The sequence below is a fragment of the Daucus carota genome, chromosome 3 (assembly GCF_001625215.2).
Source record: "Daucus carota subsp. sativus chromosome 3, DH1 v3.0, whole genome shotgun sequence".
In the NCBI taxonomy this organism is placed as follows: Eukaryota; Viridiplantae; Streptophyta; class Magnoliopsida; order Apiales; family Apiaceae; genus Daucus; species Daucus carota.
Genome location: NC_030383.2, coordinates 49,718,248 through 49,733,917, shown reverse-complemented (window position 1 = coordinate 49,733,917; position 15,670 = coordinate 49,718,248). Strand labels below are relative to the sequence as shown.

The following is a 15,670-nucleotide window of genomic DNA, read 5'->3' as shown; positions in this document are numbered from 1 at the left end:
AAAGCTTTTTAAGAAAATAAGAAATAATAATTTATGTGCAATATTTATTATGTATTATCACGATATCTATTTCAAAAATTATATCATACCAGTATTTTTGACTTTCTATATACAAAATAATATTAACTATTTTTCTCGAAATAAATCTAGTGTGCCTACAGACACAAATTAAATACTAAATTTTACATATTTAACTCATTTTGATATAATTTTTGTGTATGCAAGAGTCCATTATTATCAACAAGTATGAGCCAATCAAAATAACCGGAACTTATAATATTTAGTATTTATAAAGTGTAGTGTCTAAAATGTGATCATGAACACACTAAAAAAACAGTTTAGGTAAAACAAATAAGCATATATTACATTTCAGATCAGCAACTTTCATTTTTGTACATGGAATCAATTGGTACAATTTTCACACTATATGTTAATCCTTAAGACTAGTGTCCATGCCGAATCTTCTGATATGGTGTCACAATTGCCACAAAAATAAAGAGAACCCTATAGCCGTTATGTTATCTGTCAGAAACTAGAATGAGTTAACAAGGGTGCAACTTCAATTTGCAGCAGGCTGCTTCAAATAAGTGCTACCTGCATACCATCACAGCTTCAAGCTAATTCATGTTTCTATCTTGTCGAATCCGTTCTGCAAATACTTCTCATATATGATATAAAGTTCCACTTGGTAGAGATACCTTCTGCTCCAGTAGAACAAAAGACAGTGTTGGTGTTCAATAATCAATAATTGGGTTCGAAACAATTGTTTGTATATATTTGTCCCAATTCCAGCCTTCATTCCTTTCCTAGGATTATGTCATTAGTCCAAGGGTTGAAGAGACAACTGTGCCTGACTGAAACTTCTCTCCGACCACAATCCAATAACAAAAATGCATATTCTTGATCGGCCAAAAGTTCAATCTGAAAATGGCCATCTTCTTTGGCAAAAGATGACAAGTCTACCTTAAGAAGACTACCTCCACCTAGCAGGATGAAGTTCTTGTGTTCTTTTGCTTTTCTTTAATATAGTTGACATGTGGTCAACGGTTTTCTGAGATGGTTGGTTCTCACCAATCAGCCATTGAAGCGCCTCAGAGGCTGCATCCTTTTCTGCAGATTTTTTACTGGTGCATGGCTGACCAACGAAATCCAATCCATTGAACATCACTATGGAACGAAACTTGTTATTCTTTAACTGCTTAGTCTTGTAAGTAGGTGGCTCGTGCCCTGCCCTGCTAAGTACTGTTTGGAGGTTATTTTTTGCATTGTCGCCACCACCCACTGTTAATGTTCCTTTCGATTGTTTTTTCAGTTCCTTCTTGGAGGGAGACGGCAAATGGCGTCCATAGACAAATTTGCCATCACATCGGTCATCTGAAACCACCAGTCTTACAGCTGACAGGAGCTCATTATGATCATTAATATCCAACTTAGGATTGAGTAGCTGTCATATATAGGGCACAACAATAAGAAATGCAGTGTTAGCAGCAAAGGAGATTTGACAATCCCAATATTATTAGAGATGGCAAACGGGTCGGTCGAAACGGGTTTTGTAAAAACCAAACCCGAACCCGATTTTATAGTGTAAACCCGAACCCGAAAAAACCCGAACTATGAAACCCGAACCCGAACCCGTCGGGTTTTATTCGGGTTCGGGTTAACCCGAAACCCGAAATATATAATTGTTGAGCAAAGATGAAAATTGCAAAATTCAGTAGATTAAAATAAAAATATTACAAATTCCAAATATTTGAAAGCAAATTATAATCCAAACATTACAAAACCATATGATCTGCTAAGCTCAATATGCTACCACGTGCATTCAAATATTAACATCACAAGATCTAAAAAACAAAGCACTGAAGTAGCAGTGAGCACCGGCAAAGCAAAGCAGCAACTAATATATTAATAATTTAGGTCGTAAACTCCATATGTACTAATGTACATAATACTGTTATTAATATATTAAAGATTAAATATTAAATATTAATATTAATAATTTATATATATACACGGGTTTCGGGTTGGGTTCGGGTTCGGTTTGAAACGGGTTTCGGGTTTTCGGGTCGGGTTCGAAACGGTATGCCATAAACCCGACCCCGACCTGAAAATAGTTCGCGTTTGAAAATTGAACCCAAACCCGAAAAATTCCGGTTCGGTAAGACCCAAACGGGTCGGTACGGATCGGGTATCCATCGGTTCGGTATAAATTGCCATCTCTACCCAATATACTATCAGAATTGTCAGAAAAGTAATATACAGTGGAAACTTGATTTCACAGGAAGATGCAGCCCAACAAACTGTATCCATACCTTATTTTGAATGAGTTCCTCAAGCTCTTTCCTTAATCTTAGATATGTTTCAGCTAAACCAGGTTTCATAAAAAATTCCAAGTACCCTCCTAACATTTTCAAGTGTCCATCCTATCAAATAAAGAAAATTTTAAATTAACATGAAAATTAATGGAAAACATCAAGATACCAGAAGACTGTAAGCAGTAAGAAACTTACTAGGCCCCCCCTGGAAAGGCTTCCACCAAACAGAAGAACCATTGAGTCACATACAGCAGTTGAATCCCGTAGCATAACTGAATTGACTTTCACCTTTTCATTAAAAACTAGCCATGGATAAGGAATTTTAGGCTGCTGGGCATTCACAGAATTCTGGCAGACAAAGACACGAATTTTATTTTAGTATTACAGAACATACTAACTGAAGCACCACAATCCAAATCAGTTTAAGAAGAGAGATCGAATTCAGAGGTAGATTCATACTGAGTGCAGAAGTACTGGACCATCCTCCATTGTTTTCAATGATATTGACTTGTCTTTGTTCTGCAAGCAAAAAAGAACTTATATAACTCAAAAATTGTAATATAACCCAAAAAAATGTCATGCAACAGGACCTGAGATATCTATCTTATTTTTTTTAGTTCGCTAAAAAATCAACTATTTAGGTTCATGTTGTAACATCAATTGAATTGGTGGCAAACGCTTACGAAAGATCATTGGATATAAGAAAAGGTTGCCTGGATTTATTCATTTTGTGAAGCTTATTTCTTATCCTAAAAATCCTACCTCAGTCATACCTAAGATAAACTTGATAAAAGAAAAGGATGCTTTAATTAAATAATGACCATACAATCAAGAATAAGAAATTAAAAGACATGACTCATGAGGCTTCATATTCTCGCCTGATTCCAAAAGTACAGATAATCAGCGGTGGGTGATGATTAAAAAATGGAAGTACACCCTCAGAAACTAGCTGGTAGTAAAACACGATTAATAAGATATTAGAAGCTTGTAAACAAACTTGTGACTCACCACAACTGAGCATATCCCAGGGTATAGACCTGCACAAGTTATGGCTCGGATGAGATGCTCATCATGACTCCAGGAATTGCATTTGTCTACATCATCAACCAGACCGGTGTCCTTGAGCAAGTAAAAGAACTGCTTCCGGAGAGAATCTATTGCTCTCAGAGTTTGTAGAGAAAGAAAGTTCTTCCAACAGTAATCGTGACCAGCTTGACGTTTCTCAGCATTCTTCCAACCTTCATATGCCCGGATAAGAGCAAGATGATCACTAAAATCACGAGATGAGAACTGGGCCTTTGATGCCTCAGCAAGCTGCAAAAACAAACACAATATAACTTTCTGTCAACCATGTCAGACCAACACCTGCCACTACCTTTGTCAGGTAGAAAGATCTCAGATAAATACAAACGTGAGTGCAAGAGATTAGGAAAATCAGCGGAGTAGGTTCAATGGTGCTTTTATATTATCCGATGATTCCGATCCTTACCAAAGACACCTGATTCCTACCCCACCCTGCTTTCAGACTATAATTTATATGACTTTACTGAGACAAAAAAGGGCTGTCAACACACACTTCCAATGAATAGGTGCAGGTCCCCGATTGTACTATTTAAAATAAAATTTTAAGTCTGTAATTAAAAAATATAGCCTTTTATTTAGAGTGTTTGAAGATTGAAAAACACATGTTCTCCAATATCTGCAGAATTGCAGTCATCGCATGTATGAAAAAGCAGCATATAGTTAAATTATCTAAGTTTTGGAACAAGCTTAAGTGTCTCAAGTGCGTCTTATGCCTGACACACATTAAGATTTTAAGAAAATTCAAAGATAGTTCAGGAATTTGGATAGATGGTAAGCATGCAGATGACACAAACTAATTCAAAAGACTAAAATAACTTTATAGATGACTACACCAGCACCCAACAGTTCACCCCGCCAATCCAGAAATTAGGAAACAAATTTTAAGGGGGGAAAATGAGAAAAAAATGAAACAAGAAACTTAACAGATTAAACAGTTTCTTTCATGGATGAAAGTAAGGTAAACTATGCATTGTGGCCCCAACAGAAATCTTTATTATCGAGCCCACGACCACAAGGCAACTATAATGCAAAGATGTCTAAGAAAACTAATAACTATAGCATGAGATCAAATATTATATATAAGTGTTCAATATCATATATATATATATATATATATATATATATATATATATAGATAGATAGATAGATATATATATATATAGATAGATAGATATATATATATATATATATATATATATAAATATATAGATAGATAGATAGATAGATAGATAGATAGATAGATAGATAGATAGATAGATAGATAGATAGATAGATAGGGGAGGGTTCTGGTACAAACTTACGAACTTACAAACTTTTTTTGTTCAACACATATATAACTTGAGTTCAACATTTTTTTAACATATTTTGTTGAACATCGATTAAAATTGTGTTGGAGAAGTACATAAACTAATTGAGTTTATTTTTCAATGTAAGAACTAAGTTAAACGTATTATATAACTAATATTTATGATTCTAGACCCTACCCAAACCCCAGAGGTATAGTTTAAGCATCTTTATAGATATATTCAACATAATGATAATTAGTGTTCTACACCCGATGTTGAACCCCAGTTACAAATGTGTTGAATGCACGATTTATTTACGCGTTATTTTTAAAAATTGTGATGATTTTTCCAAGAATTTTCAACATGGATACTTTCTATAACTAAGGATTCACACGATGGGAGAATAAAAAAAAGTTTGTAAGTTTGTAACTTAAAAAAGTTTTTATTTGATCCTATCCCTATATATATATATATATATATATATATATATATATATATATATATATATATACTCCCTCCATTTCATAACGTATTGGTTAAACTTTTTTGCATGCAACTTCAAGGGGAATAGAAACAAATCGTTTGTGCATGTATCTTTTATGTACACCTTTATGTAGAAATAATAAACCAAACCAACATTTATTGTACAGAGGAGGTGAAATAATGTTCCATCCAGAACAATTAAAAGGCAACTACTTACATCCCTCCTGTCAAAAGGCATCAAGAAGGGATCCCTGACACTCAGCCCAGCAACAACCGTCATTATTGGATTAAGGCAGTTGAAAATTGCCCCTAAGATGAGCATTTTGCCAAGTTTAGGCTCCACAGGAAGCACTGACAACTTTTGTCCTGCAGTGCAACAAAAAAATTATTTTTTACGAGAACTGATTACTAATATGCATGAAAAACTTCATGAATATCATGAAAAACGAGCAAAGCTAGATAATACTAATTAATATAGATCAAACATATGTTCACCTAGTACTGTAAGATTTTCATATTCATCTAAAGCACCAATTGTTTTCAAATACTCGATCGCATTTTGAACCTGCCATATAATATCAAAAACTTAGAAGGATGAAAACAAAATAGAATATACAGTATAATGCATCTGTATGGAGACACCAGTTTACTAGCCTTGCAAGAAAGATCAAGAAAAATTAGAAGTCGACTGAAAAATGCAATTAAATATGTAGATAAAAAGAGAAAAGAAGAGAGGAGGGGGAGTTGTACAGAAACTTCAGTTGAAGTCTTGAAGAAGATGCTATGCATAATGTTACTTTATGTCTATCATTTTTTTTTACCAAAGGAGCCAATAGATAATAGATGATGTATTATAGACAATCAGCCATGCAAAGACTATACATAGATGTCTTACAGTTTAACATTAGATACTTAGGTAGGGGAAAGTTTATAAGTTAATTCCTTCATTCTATAATGTCTCATTTGTACTTATACACATGCTTTACAGTTTGACCGGATATCTTCATACACTGAGAAAGGCATGGCACTTCTGCAGAGTAGCTTCAATAGCAGATACTACGCGATCTTTGACATTAATCAACTTATGCTCAGCATGTAGCCTTGCTATAGCATAGACAGATCATACAAGAACAATTTACAAGTCCCTCAATGTGCATAAAACTAAAGTGAGACCCCGCCATTTCATTATATTTATATTTAGCTACTTCCGAAAAGAAACCAACAGATTTTAGCCAACTTACCGACAGCGGTTCTGGAGCCTGCAATGCCCTTGACAAGAACTCTGAAATACTTCCTAGTTGTAAACTCTTAATTTGCAAACAAAGAGATTGTAAAGGTGTCCTCAGAAGTTCAGGTAGCTGATAATCAGCAAAAGAATCATGTACACATCTGGGATAGAGATGAAAACACTCTCCTGATTGAACACGACCAGCTCTTCCTCTTCTCTGCATAACAAATTAAAGTAGTCTCAGACTCTCAGTGCCTCACTAATACGTGTCACGTGTGATTACCAAAATAAAAACATGTACTGTGCAGTCTTGTATGAATACATTTTAGAGTCTCAACTAACCACTAATGCTCAACCCTAACCAGTAATCTCCCAGTAATCTGCAAATAAAAGAATCCAAATGTAAAACAACTCAGGATAGACTTTACCTGACGAGCAGAGGCCTTTGAAATCCAGGTAGGCAGCAAACAAGGTGTGTTATTTAGTGCATCATACGATGTTTCCTTGGCCTTTCCACAGTCCACCACGAAAACCACGTCATTAATGGTAATACTTGTCTCAGCCATGTTAGTTGCTAAGACTATCTTCCTGATTCCTTCCTCTGGTTTATTGAATATCAATCTCTATATTAATGGGGCAAAACAACCAAGGGAACACAAGTGAGAAGAGCTCTGTAAGAAAAAGTGATATTACTACTTTCAGTAGAAGTTAACTTCTGTGAGGGACGGGATGAAATCCCTCCATAGGTTGACAGATATGTTAAGACTGCATGTTTGCAGGTATGACTTTTAACATACTAACTTAATTTCAAATATATAATGGGCCTGTTTGGGGAAACAATAAGTCCAGAAATTAAGGGCTTGGTTTTTTTTTTTTTAAAAAGGTATATTTTTTATAAATTTTTTTTATACAAAAAGTTAAGGAAGTGTTTCATATTCATTATGTGGCAAAAAAATAAGGGCTTATTTCAGAAAAAAAGTACAGTTTTATGTACTTCCTTCCAGAAATAAGTCCTTATTTCTGAAAAATAAGATTAGCCAAACAATCACAATATATACATATGTCCTGTTTCGAAATAACCATATTTGCTTGGCACTTCTTCGCTAAAGCTAACAGTCAATGTTTTTTTATATATTAAGTGCTGGACCCAAGATGAACATTAGTATACAGTTCGTAATTTACTGTTAACTATAAAAACATCAACGTTACCTGCTCTGTGCTGTCCATTGAACCATGACATCCGAGCAACAAAACTTTGCTTGGATCACCCAGGAGTGGATGAGCTTGGAGCTGACCCTTCAAGGAGTTTATGTCATCCCAGCCAGTCATAAAGACCAAAACTGCACCAGGCCTCTCTTTTCTACAAATATGGCAAAGTACATGCTCAATGAGGTTAAAGCCGATTGAATCAGGATTCCAACAGGAAAGTGAATCCCGAGTGCGGAGACTATACTCCCTTAGATCAAACGCTTCAAGTGTATCCTGTTTCAGAAATCCAAGTTAAAAGCGAGCCAGATATAAAGCAAGAACGCCCAATATCTCTAGATTAATGTTACCTCGACAGCAGAGGCAATTTGGCTTTTCCTCTTTCTAAGAGCTTGTTTCTGCATTTTCCACATCTTGTCTTGGCCATAATTGTCAATTTGGTTATCAGTTGTTAGCCTATACCCAGTCATCTCCAATATGTTCTCCAGAAAATGACTTCGAACTGGGTAAGTAAACCCCTGAGAATCAAACAACCCATTCCCAGCCCCCAAAACACAGATTAATCCAATTACATATTTATCTCTGCTTAAAATAAATGGGGGAGAGGACAGACAGCTCTAAGAAATCCTACCAATTTTTTAACACTTGCTGACACAGGTCATGTCCACTACATAGTTTCACAAGTCCAAAACAAACACATAGGAACTAGTACAAGAGCGTAGTTTAAGTTCAGACTTTAGAAGTTAAAAGATAACGTGAAACATATTCTCACGTGATACATTCATATTAGTTATTCACATTGTAACAACCCACTCTGTTAATTCTGTCAAAAAAAAAAAAAAAAAACCCACTCTGTTAATTTGACAACTTAAAGGGAAGGGCAAATCTCCCATATCTGGTAATCGGCTCCCATTCTTTAGCTTGTAGCCTCATACATTCTCTGAGGTCTCTAATTCGAAGTTTGAGTACTATTCTTATAGGAGGCGTTTAGTTCATGTTTAATGAGCCCGGTTAACGGGAATCGGAACCTCAAACCCATGTGTTGGTGTTTGGATTAGCAATTATGTGACACGGAATGAACCCCAATCCCACTTAAAGGGTAAATCATTCCTTACACTCCCCTTGGGATACCCATTCCCACTCACGATCCAAACGCCCCCATAGATTGCATTATTCCATCTACTTCAAAGTTCAAACAATATTTCCAAACTTTTAACACACCCCATCATCCTTTATGTGCAGTCAGTCATCCTTTCATACTTCAAACAGAAATCAGTAACGCTTTGCTACTTAATATGTATATATATATGGGTCCAATTAGTAATAACCTTATTATTGAGATACAATACATGGAGCTCTGAACTTACAGGAATATGGATCATTGGAGCACCACCGAAGTATGATGAGAAGAGTTCTGCATTTAGTGTTGCACTCATCAGTATCAATCTTAGTTCTGGCCGGCGGGGAAGAAGATCCTTAAGGACAATGAGAAGGAAATCTGTCACAAAATGCAGACACAACTGAGAATATTTACTTCAGACAACAACGGAAAAGTGGATAGTAAGCTCAACAACCTTCATTCATCCCGCGCTCATGAATTTCATCAACAATAACATGAGTTACACCTTTCAACATTCTGTCAACAAGCAATCTCCTTAATAAAATGCCAGTAGTGCAAAACAAAAGGCGAGTATCCCTCCCTTTCATACCCTCTAACCGAACTTTGTAGCCAACCTAGAAGACAATTAAAATACAGGAGAAAACAACATTCATGGCGATGTTACTGAGCAAAAATACCAGTAAACAAGCACTTGTCAAAAGAGTAAAATGAACATACAGACTCTCCCAGATTCTCCCCTCTCTCAGCAGCAACTCTTTCAGCAACTGACATTGCGGAAATTCGCCGAGGTTGGGTACAAATAATACTGCAAGCTGCACCCCGATTAGCTTCAACCTCAGACTCTAAAATATATTGGGGCAGTTGTGTGGTTTTACCACAGCCAGTTTCGCCAGAAACAACTACTACCTGCAATCATGGGAACGTACAGGCAATATCGTAGTACACTCAACAAAAGAGAACAAGCATGATCCTCAATTCAGAAAAACCCATCATGTATTGAACTAACTAAATTTGAGTATGTGGGGTCTTGCAGGAACATGATTGCACAAATAAATGATACAAAATATACGCTTATTTTTAGAATACTGAAGTAAACACAATGCCTAAAATTCTCAAAATGGCAGGTGCTTGTTTGATTTAAATCATCATTACTCAGTACAATCAAACTGACTGCAATTAATATGTTCTTTCAGCACTTGCAAATATAACATGTCGCAACTGCAATTTCAGAGTAGTTAATATATGATTAAGAACCTTAATGTGGTAGATGTGGTAAATACAATTAACGAGCACAGTTATATTTTCATGAATGTACACTCCAGAACAGCAACCTCTAATTTTGATTAGACTTAAAACATATGATGCCAATTTGAACAAGAAATAACCGTCTTGCATATATGCTAATTCAGGCAAAAGATGATAAGTGATCGGCCTTTTGATTTACAAAACAAAATTAGCACTGATATTGTGGTATCTGATGTTGCCTTCAACATTCCTCTAATAAAAAAGAGTTCAGCATTGCAAATCCAGTTGCACACTTGCACTATAACCAATCAGGGTGAGGCAACTCTCACCCTTGTTCATACTTTTAACTTTGCACCAGATGTTTCTTTGAAGTACATCTCAGCTTGACACTCTACGAGGAACTAATAATTTTATCATAGTGTGGCTTACAGTGATTTTGAGCAAAATATGATCAGGCAATTGAACAAATTAACTGGTAAATTAATGTTATACCTGGTTTTGTGCAACAAGGTTTAGCAATGAACCTCTCTCTTTATATGCTGGGAGAGTCTTCCGAAATTCTTGCATCTTTTGGCCTTCTAGAGAGTTCTATGCAAAAAAATGTTCCATGAAAAAAGATAATTTATGTCCAAGAAAAGGAAGTATATTTGCATCATGAAGTTTTAAAATATATATGAGTGTTAAAAGATGGTATACAAACAAAAAGGATAAGAAATGACACATCAGTGATCTGAATTTTAAAACTTATTCAAGTATCACACATCAGTGATCTGAATTTTCATTCTGACCTTGGAATGTAAGAAATGAGTCAATGACTGACTTAAAAGTAAACCCACGTATCTGGAAAGCATTTAAAAGTCCCTAACTACAAGAAACTTTCCTTCAGCCGATCCGTAATAACAGCCACCAAGGAATACTTGATAGAATAGTGCAACACAAATGATATAATGTGAGTTTATATATATATATAAAATAAATTAGCATGTTCTTAAGAACTTTCTGATTTGTTTCCAACTATTTTTGTCTGTCTTGTGATTCATGTATGCCAGAGTCAGCTGTGGGAATTCCAAGAGTTGGAGATTATCATGGATTTTAGGAGATGTGAAATAGGATTATACTGCTTTTATCACGGATACCTTAGTGAAAAGCTTTTAGTCTTCTTTATTTTGAGGCAAAAAAAGATCTTAACCTCAATATATTTAACGTCGGATGGAGCACAGACGAAATCTTGGTTCGATCAATATACAAACAGTCATTAAGACCCTGAAGGTTACATCTACTGCAAGTAGGAAGGATACTAACTCACTGATAATTTCCTTTATTGCTATTAGACTGTCCTACTCATAAGCTCACATATCATTATTATTGAAATTATTTATTGTGCACTATTATCTACTGCCCTTTTTATTTATTCTCTTTCCAATGTCCCATCATAGGTAATTCTTTATATAGTTTTCAAGAGCACCTTCTATACTGCTTTTCTAAGGCAAAAGGGTGTTCACGGATGTATATAAATTTGAATTTCTGTCGCTAGAGTGCAACCCCTTTTGGTGTCATTTCACACACATAACAAATCCCAATAGCTATCGGCAAAACCCAGTAAAAAGAAAAAGGAAGCTATTCTGAATATTTCTTTAACGGTTAATAAATGATACAACAAAATACAACATGACAAGATATGAACTATGTTCATTCTTGCACGGGTAATAGGTTAAAATTAGGTAAGTAATAAATGTTAAATAACCACAGGTCAAAACTTTCCAGGAATACAAAGGAGGGAAAATTGTTAACTTGTCAGGGTGTGAATTTTTAGGCATGCAACAACATAAGTTCCATTAATTTTAGGAAAAAAAACCGCAAACCAGTTATGCTAAAACAGACATCACATGCTAGCACCAATAATAACTGTGACTTTACATTAGAATCATGTGTAATGTCTAAAGGGAGTGAGCAAAACATTCATATAAACCTGCCAACTCTGTTGTTTGTTAAGAATTTCCAAGCTTCTCCGCTGTAGAATTCTCTCTGCACCAGGACTGGTTCTTTTAATTGGCTCTTCTTGCTCATAAATTTGTTGATTGCTAGCCAAATTACCCACAGTGCTTGATCTTGAAATAGCATTATCTAGAACAAACTCTTTATTCGTAGACTTTTTGACTATGTACTTCTTCAATTGAGCAACCAACTCTTCTTCTAGACCATATGGTAAGATAACCTACCAAAAGTCAAAAATATTGATTACATTAGATATATTCTCTCTCCCTCCCTCCCCCTCTCCCTCTCTCTCTCTCTCTCACACACACACATCCAGTGACGGAGGGAGGGGGGGTCTAGGGGGTGCCCTGACCCTTCCTAGATTTGTAACTTTTTATGCCCACATATTATTAGGAAAATGCTTCGTACACAAAATTAGGTGTAAAATCTTTCACAAAATAACATATGTTAAATTTTGATTAGAATGAGCCCCTATATATGTATTAATAGCACTAACTAAAACATCCCACTTCAATTGTAATGTCATTTTGTGCAAAATTTTGTATCCAATTTTGTGAATGTAACATTACACATAATACTGTATTATTTGTATTTATTTAATTTATAAAACTATATTATATTATTTGTTATAAATTTTACTAATATAAGATGCCCGGCAGAGGAGACAGTACTAGTTTGGATGTTGGACAATATTTTTTACTCTCTCTGTTATGTCTGTGAGTCTCACTGCTTGTAACTCGTGTAGCTATCTTTTTCTCAAGTTTCCATCCTCGGCGGCTTACTAATTAAATCATTAAATTTTCTCAATAAAAGATTACGACATGGATTAAGCTTCCACATAAAATGTAAAGATTTACTGCTGATACCGATATAAAATCTGATATATAATATTTTTAAGTTTAACCGGTATGTATAATTCGGCCCCCCCCTAAAACAAGTTCCTGCCTACGTCACTGCACACATCCATGCTTAACAGGAAGTGGCTACTTTCTACTTGCATACTGAAAAGCTAAACTTCCACTCTTCCAATGTATACAAATGATTTTCTTAAGCATTCTACATACTTTGTTACAAAAGGTTCAGTTTCTTGTTCATATAGTGAAAAGAAAATATAGATTAACATTTTTAAGTGCTACAGATATACCTCCCTCTGTGGTCGTCTATCATCCAAATCCGATCTGTAATTTGGCAGTGGAACTTTACTAATGACGATGACTTTAGAGTATTGTTGGCTGCAAGCAAAACAAAAAATATTTACAAACCTTAACGTATAATAAGAGAAAACAAAAGAAACACTACAACAGAAGAATATACAGAAACCTGCATAACCCCATTCTGGCTGCTAATGCTGAGATTTGCTGAAAATCTCGTCTATCCTTTTTCTCCCTTGATATCACTTCTTGTTCATCTTTCTTGCGTATAAGCATGGATAACTTCCATTTCCACTCTTCAACATTATCAAGAGTTGAAGCACCCTGAGTCACATAAATCAGCATTATAGTCATTAGATAAGAGTTCAGACATCTTACGCCTTAGAGCGTAGTAGTTTAAAAATGCAGATGCAATAAGACGAAATCTGAATGCAAATAAACCCTTTTCAGTGATAAACTAGATAAAGCAACAGTGCCATTAGCTATTGTGACTTTTAAGATAAAAAAAAAATAGAACATAAATGACTCACTTGTAAGAAAATTGCATGTATTTGTTAATATAATTTTTTTTTTTTAAATCCAATGGTTTACACTCGAAGGTATATACCTTCGTAAAAGCAATCAATGTTAACCACACAAAGATTATAAGTAGAAACATATTTCCCTAATAAAACACAACTAATAAGTTTGAGACCTATAGTTTCCACTTTCCATTTGGAAAATCTCACAATAATCTAAAAATAAAAGAACAGAATAGACTGAGCACTTAACTCTGTGTATCACACTTCACACAGTTTCACACTATCAAGTATCAAGACCCGTAATATATGTAATCACTATTATTTATATTAACTACTGAAGAAAACCATTCAAGTATCAAAAATGATGATGTGAATTAGGTAAACTTAACATTGAGCTACTACTTACAAGGTGGATAAATTAACTGGCGGATTCTTGTTGATAGCATAGTGGAAAGTTCCCTCACATGGCTAAAAGTCGCTGGAAGAAATCCTTAACCCCACCCCCACTTCATGTATACTTAATAATCCAATTACTTAAGATAGTTCGTTCTTACACACTTTAAAAAAAAAAAAAAAAAAACTTCCTATATATATTAGCACTCCATCTCAAACTAATTAAACCCGGATTAGCCAATTCACAAAAAACAAAAAATTTAACTGCTCTGCATTTGATAGATTAACAGAAATTCAGTCCTTTGTTCTACATGTGCACAACCCAAATGAGGAAATACTAAATTACACAAGATTAGACCACTTTACATTTCATAATCCTAATAAAAATTCAATCTTCATACAAAATGCATACAACCCAAATCAAGAAACACGAAATACGCATTCAAGAACTCACCAATTGCTTAGAAGACTGAGAATCACGATCAGACTCAAGTCCAGAATCATACTCCTCATAAGCATACCTGCCATACCCAAAGCTCTGCTTATACAAATAATTAGAAGAAAGATGATTCCCACGACGCTTGAGTCTCAACGGAGTTGAAGAGACTTTTGAGAAAGAAACAAGAGGTCGTGCAAATGATAAGGTGGGGGCAAGATTAAATGGTTTGGTGATAAAAAGAAATCTAAGTGAAAAATGGGTTCTTGATTGAATAAGAGACATTGATACAAGTGGGTTTGTGTTGAGTCTAAGTAAAATGGGTGATAATGGCATCTTGATATTATATATTTATGTGAGTGTTTTTTATTGATTGTGATTTTTAGGGTTTATGGAGGGTTTTGGTGGTGGAGAGCGAGAGAGGAATTATAAAGATGGGGAAGTGTATTTGTGGTTTTGTGACTGCACTGATGTGTGCAAACAACAATGGCTGCTGCTTCCTCTTTTTTGTTTTTTCTATCACACAATTTCTTCACTTTATTATATTAGGAATTTTCGTTTCTGCATTTTTATTTTCGGTTTATTGTTTACTGAATTTTGTTAAGATTATGAAATTAATAAATATTATTATGTAGTTTATTAAACTTATGAAGGGTAAGAAAATTTTGTTTAATTTATTAAATTCTCTAATTTACATGAAAAGATATGTTACTTCAAAATCTTAAATTAACAACCCTGTCTCGAGCTAAATAACAGATTGAGGATCTGTTTCGAAGTGCTGTTAAAAATAGCTGTGCTGTCAGAAAAAGTGCTGGTGTAGAAATTAGATAATTGTTGAGTAATTTTTTTGATATTTGTTTATTTTGAGTTATAATATTAAAAAAATAATTTTTTTGGTGAGATTTGATAGTGAAATTTGTAACAGCTTTCTGCAAAAGCTAAAAAATGCTTTTGGAAGAGGACCTGCTTTTCCTAAAAGCAGCTTTTCAGCTAAAAGCTGCTGTTCAAAAAAGCTGCTTTTAGATTTACCAAACAGTTTTCACCTGTTTTGGTGCAAAAAGCTGCTGTTGCGGCAACAGCAACCCCAAACAGTATCGAATGCTTATGACATCTTCAATGATTGTAACTCTACTTTTCTAACTAGAATTTAAACGAATTTCAACATTATATCACATATCATCACCTAATTAAGGTTTAAGGGTTACGAA

The 15,670-nt window shown here is 34.7% G+C and overlaps 1 protein-coding gene across 1 annotated transcript; it reads right to left on the bottom strand.

The window, feature by feature from the left end:
* Positions 1-343: 343 nt before the first annotated feature.
* On the bottom strand, positions 344-14,934 carry LOC108214406 (DExH-box ATP-dependent RNA helicase DExH3). The gene is made up of 19 exons (XM_017386391.2): positions 14,481-14,934; positions 13,282-13,436; positions 13,106-13,193; positions 11,936-12,181; positions 10,459-10,554; positions 9,439-9,627; positions 9,176-9,335; positions 8,969-9,099; positions 7,952-8,119; positions 7,605-7,877; positions 6,824-7,018; positions 6,409-6,612; positions 5,663-5,732; positions 5,385-5,533; positions 3,324-3,629; positions 2,775-2,834; positions 2,511-2,663; positions 2,313-2,423; positions 344-1,444 (listed from the first exon to the last, which is right to left on the bottom strand). Exons 1-19 carry the CDS (start codon positions 14,796-14,798, stop codon positions 974-976), a joined length of 3,543 nt encoding a protein of 1,180 aa, XP_017241880.1. The 5' UTR covers positions 14,799-14,934; the 3' UTR covers positions 344-973.
* Between the last annotated feature and the right edge of the window lie 736 nt (positions 14,935-15,670).

What these genes read in the sequence shown, in the direction of transcription:
- LOC108214406 (XM_017386391.2), bottom strand. Translation starts at nt 14,798, where the DNA reads ATGCCATTATCACCCATTTTACTTAGACTCAACACAAACCCACTTGTA. An exon ending in GCCAGAATGGGGTTATGCAG is followed by an intron (nt 13,194 to 13,281) that starts GTTTCTGTATAT and finishes TTTTGCTTGCAG; the next exon opens with CCAACAATACTCTAAAGTCA. An exon ending in CAAAGGCCTCTGCTCGTCAG is followed by an intron (nt 6,613 to 6,823) that starts GTAAAGTCTATC and finishes TTTGTTATGCAG; the next exon opens with AGAAGAGGAAGAGCTGGTCG.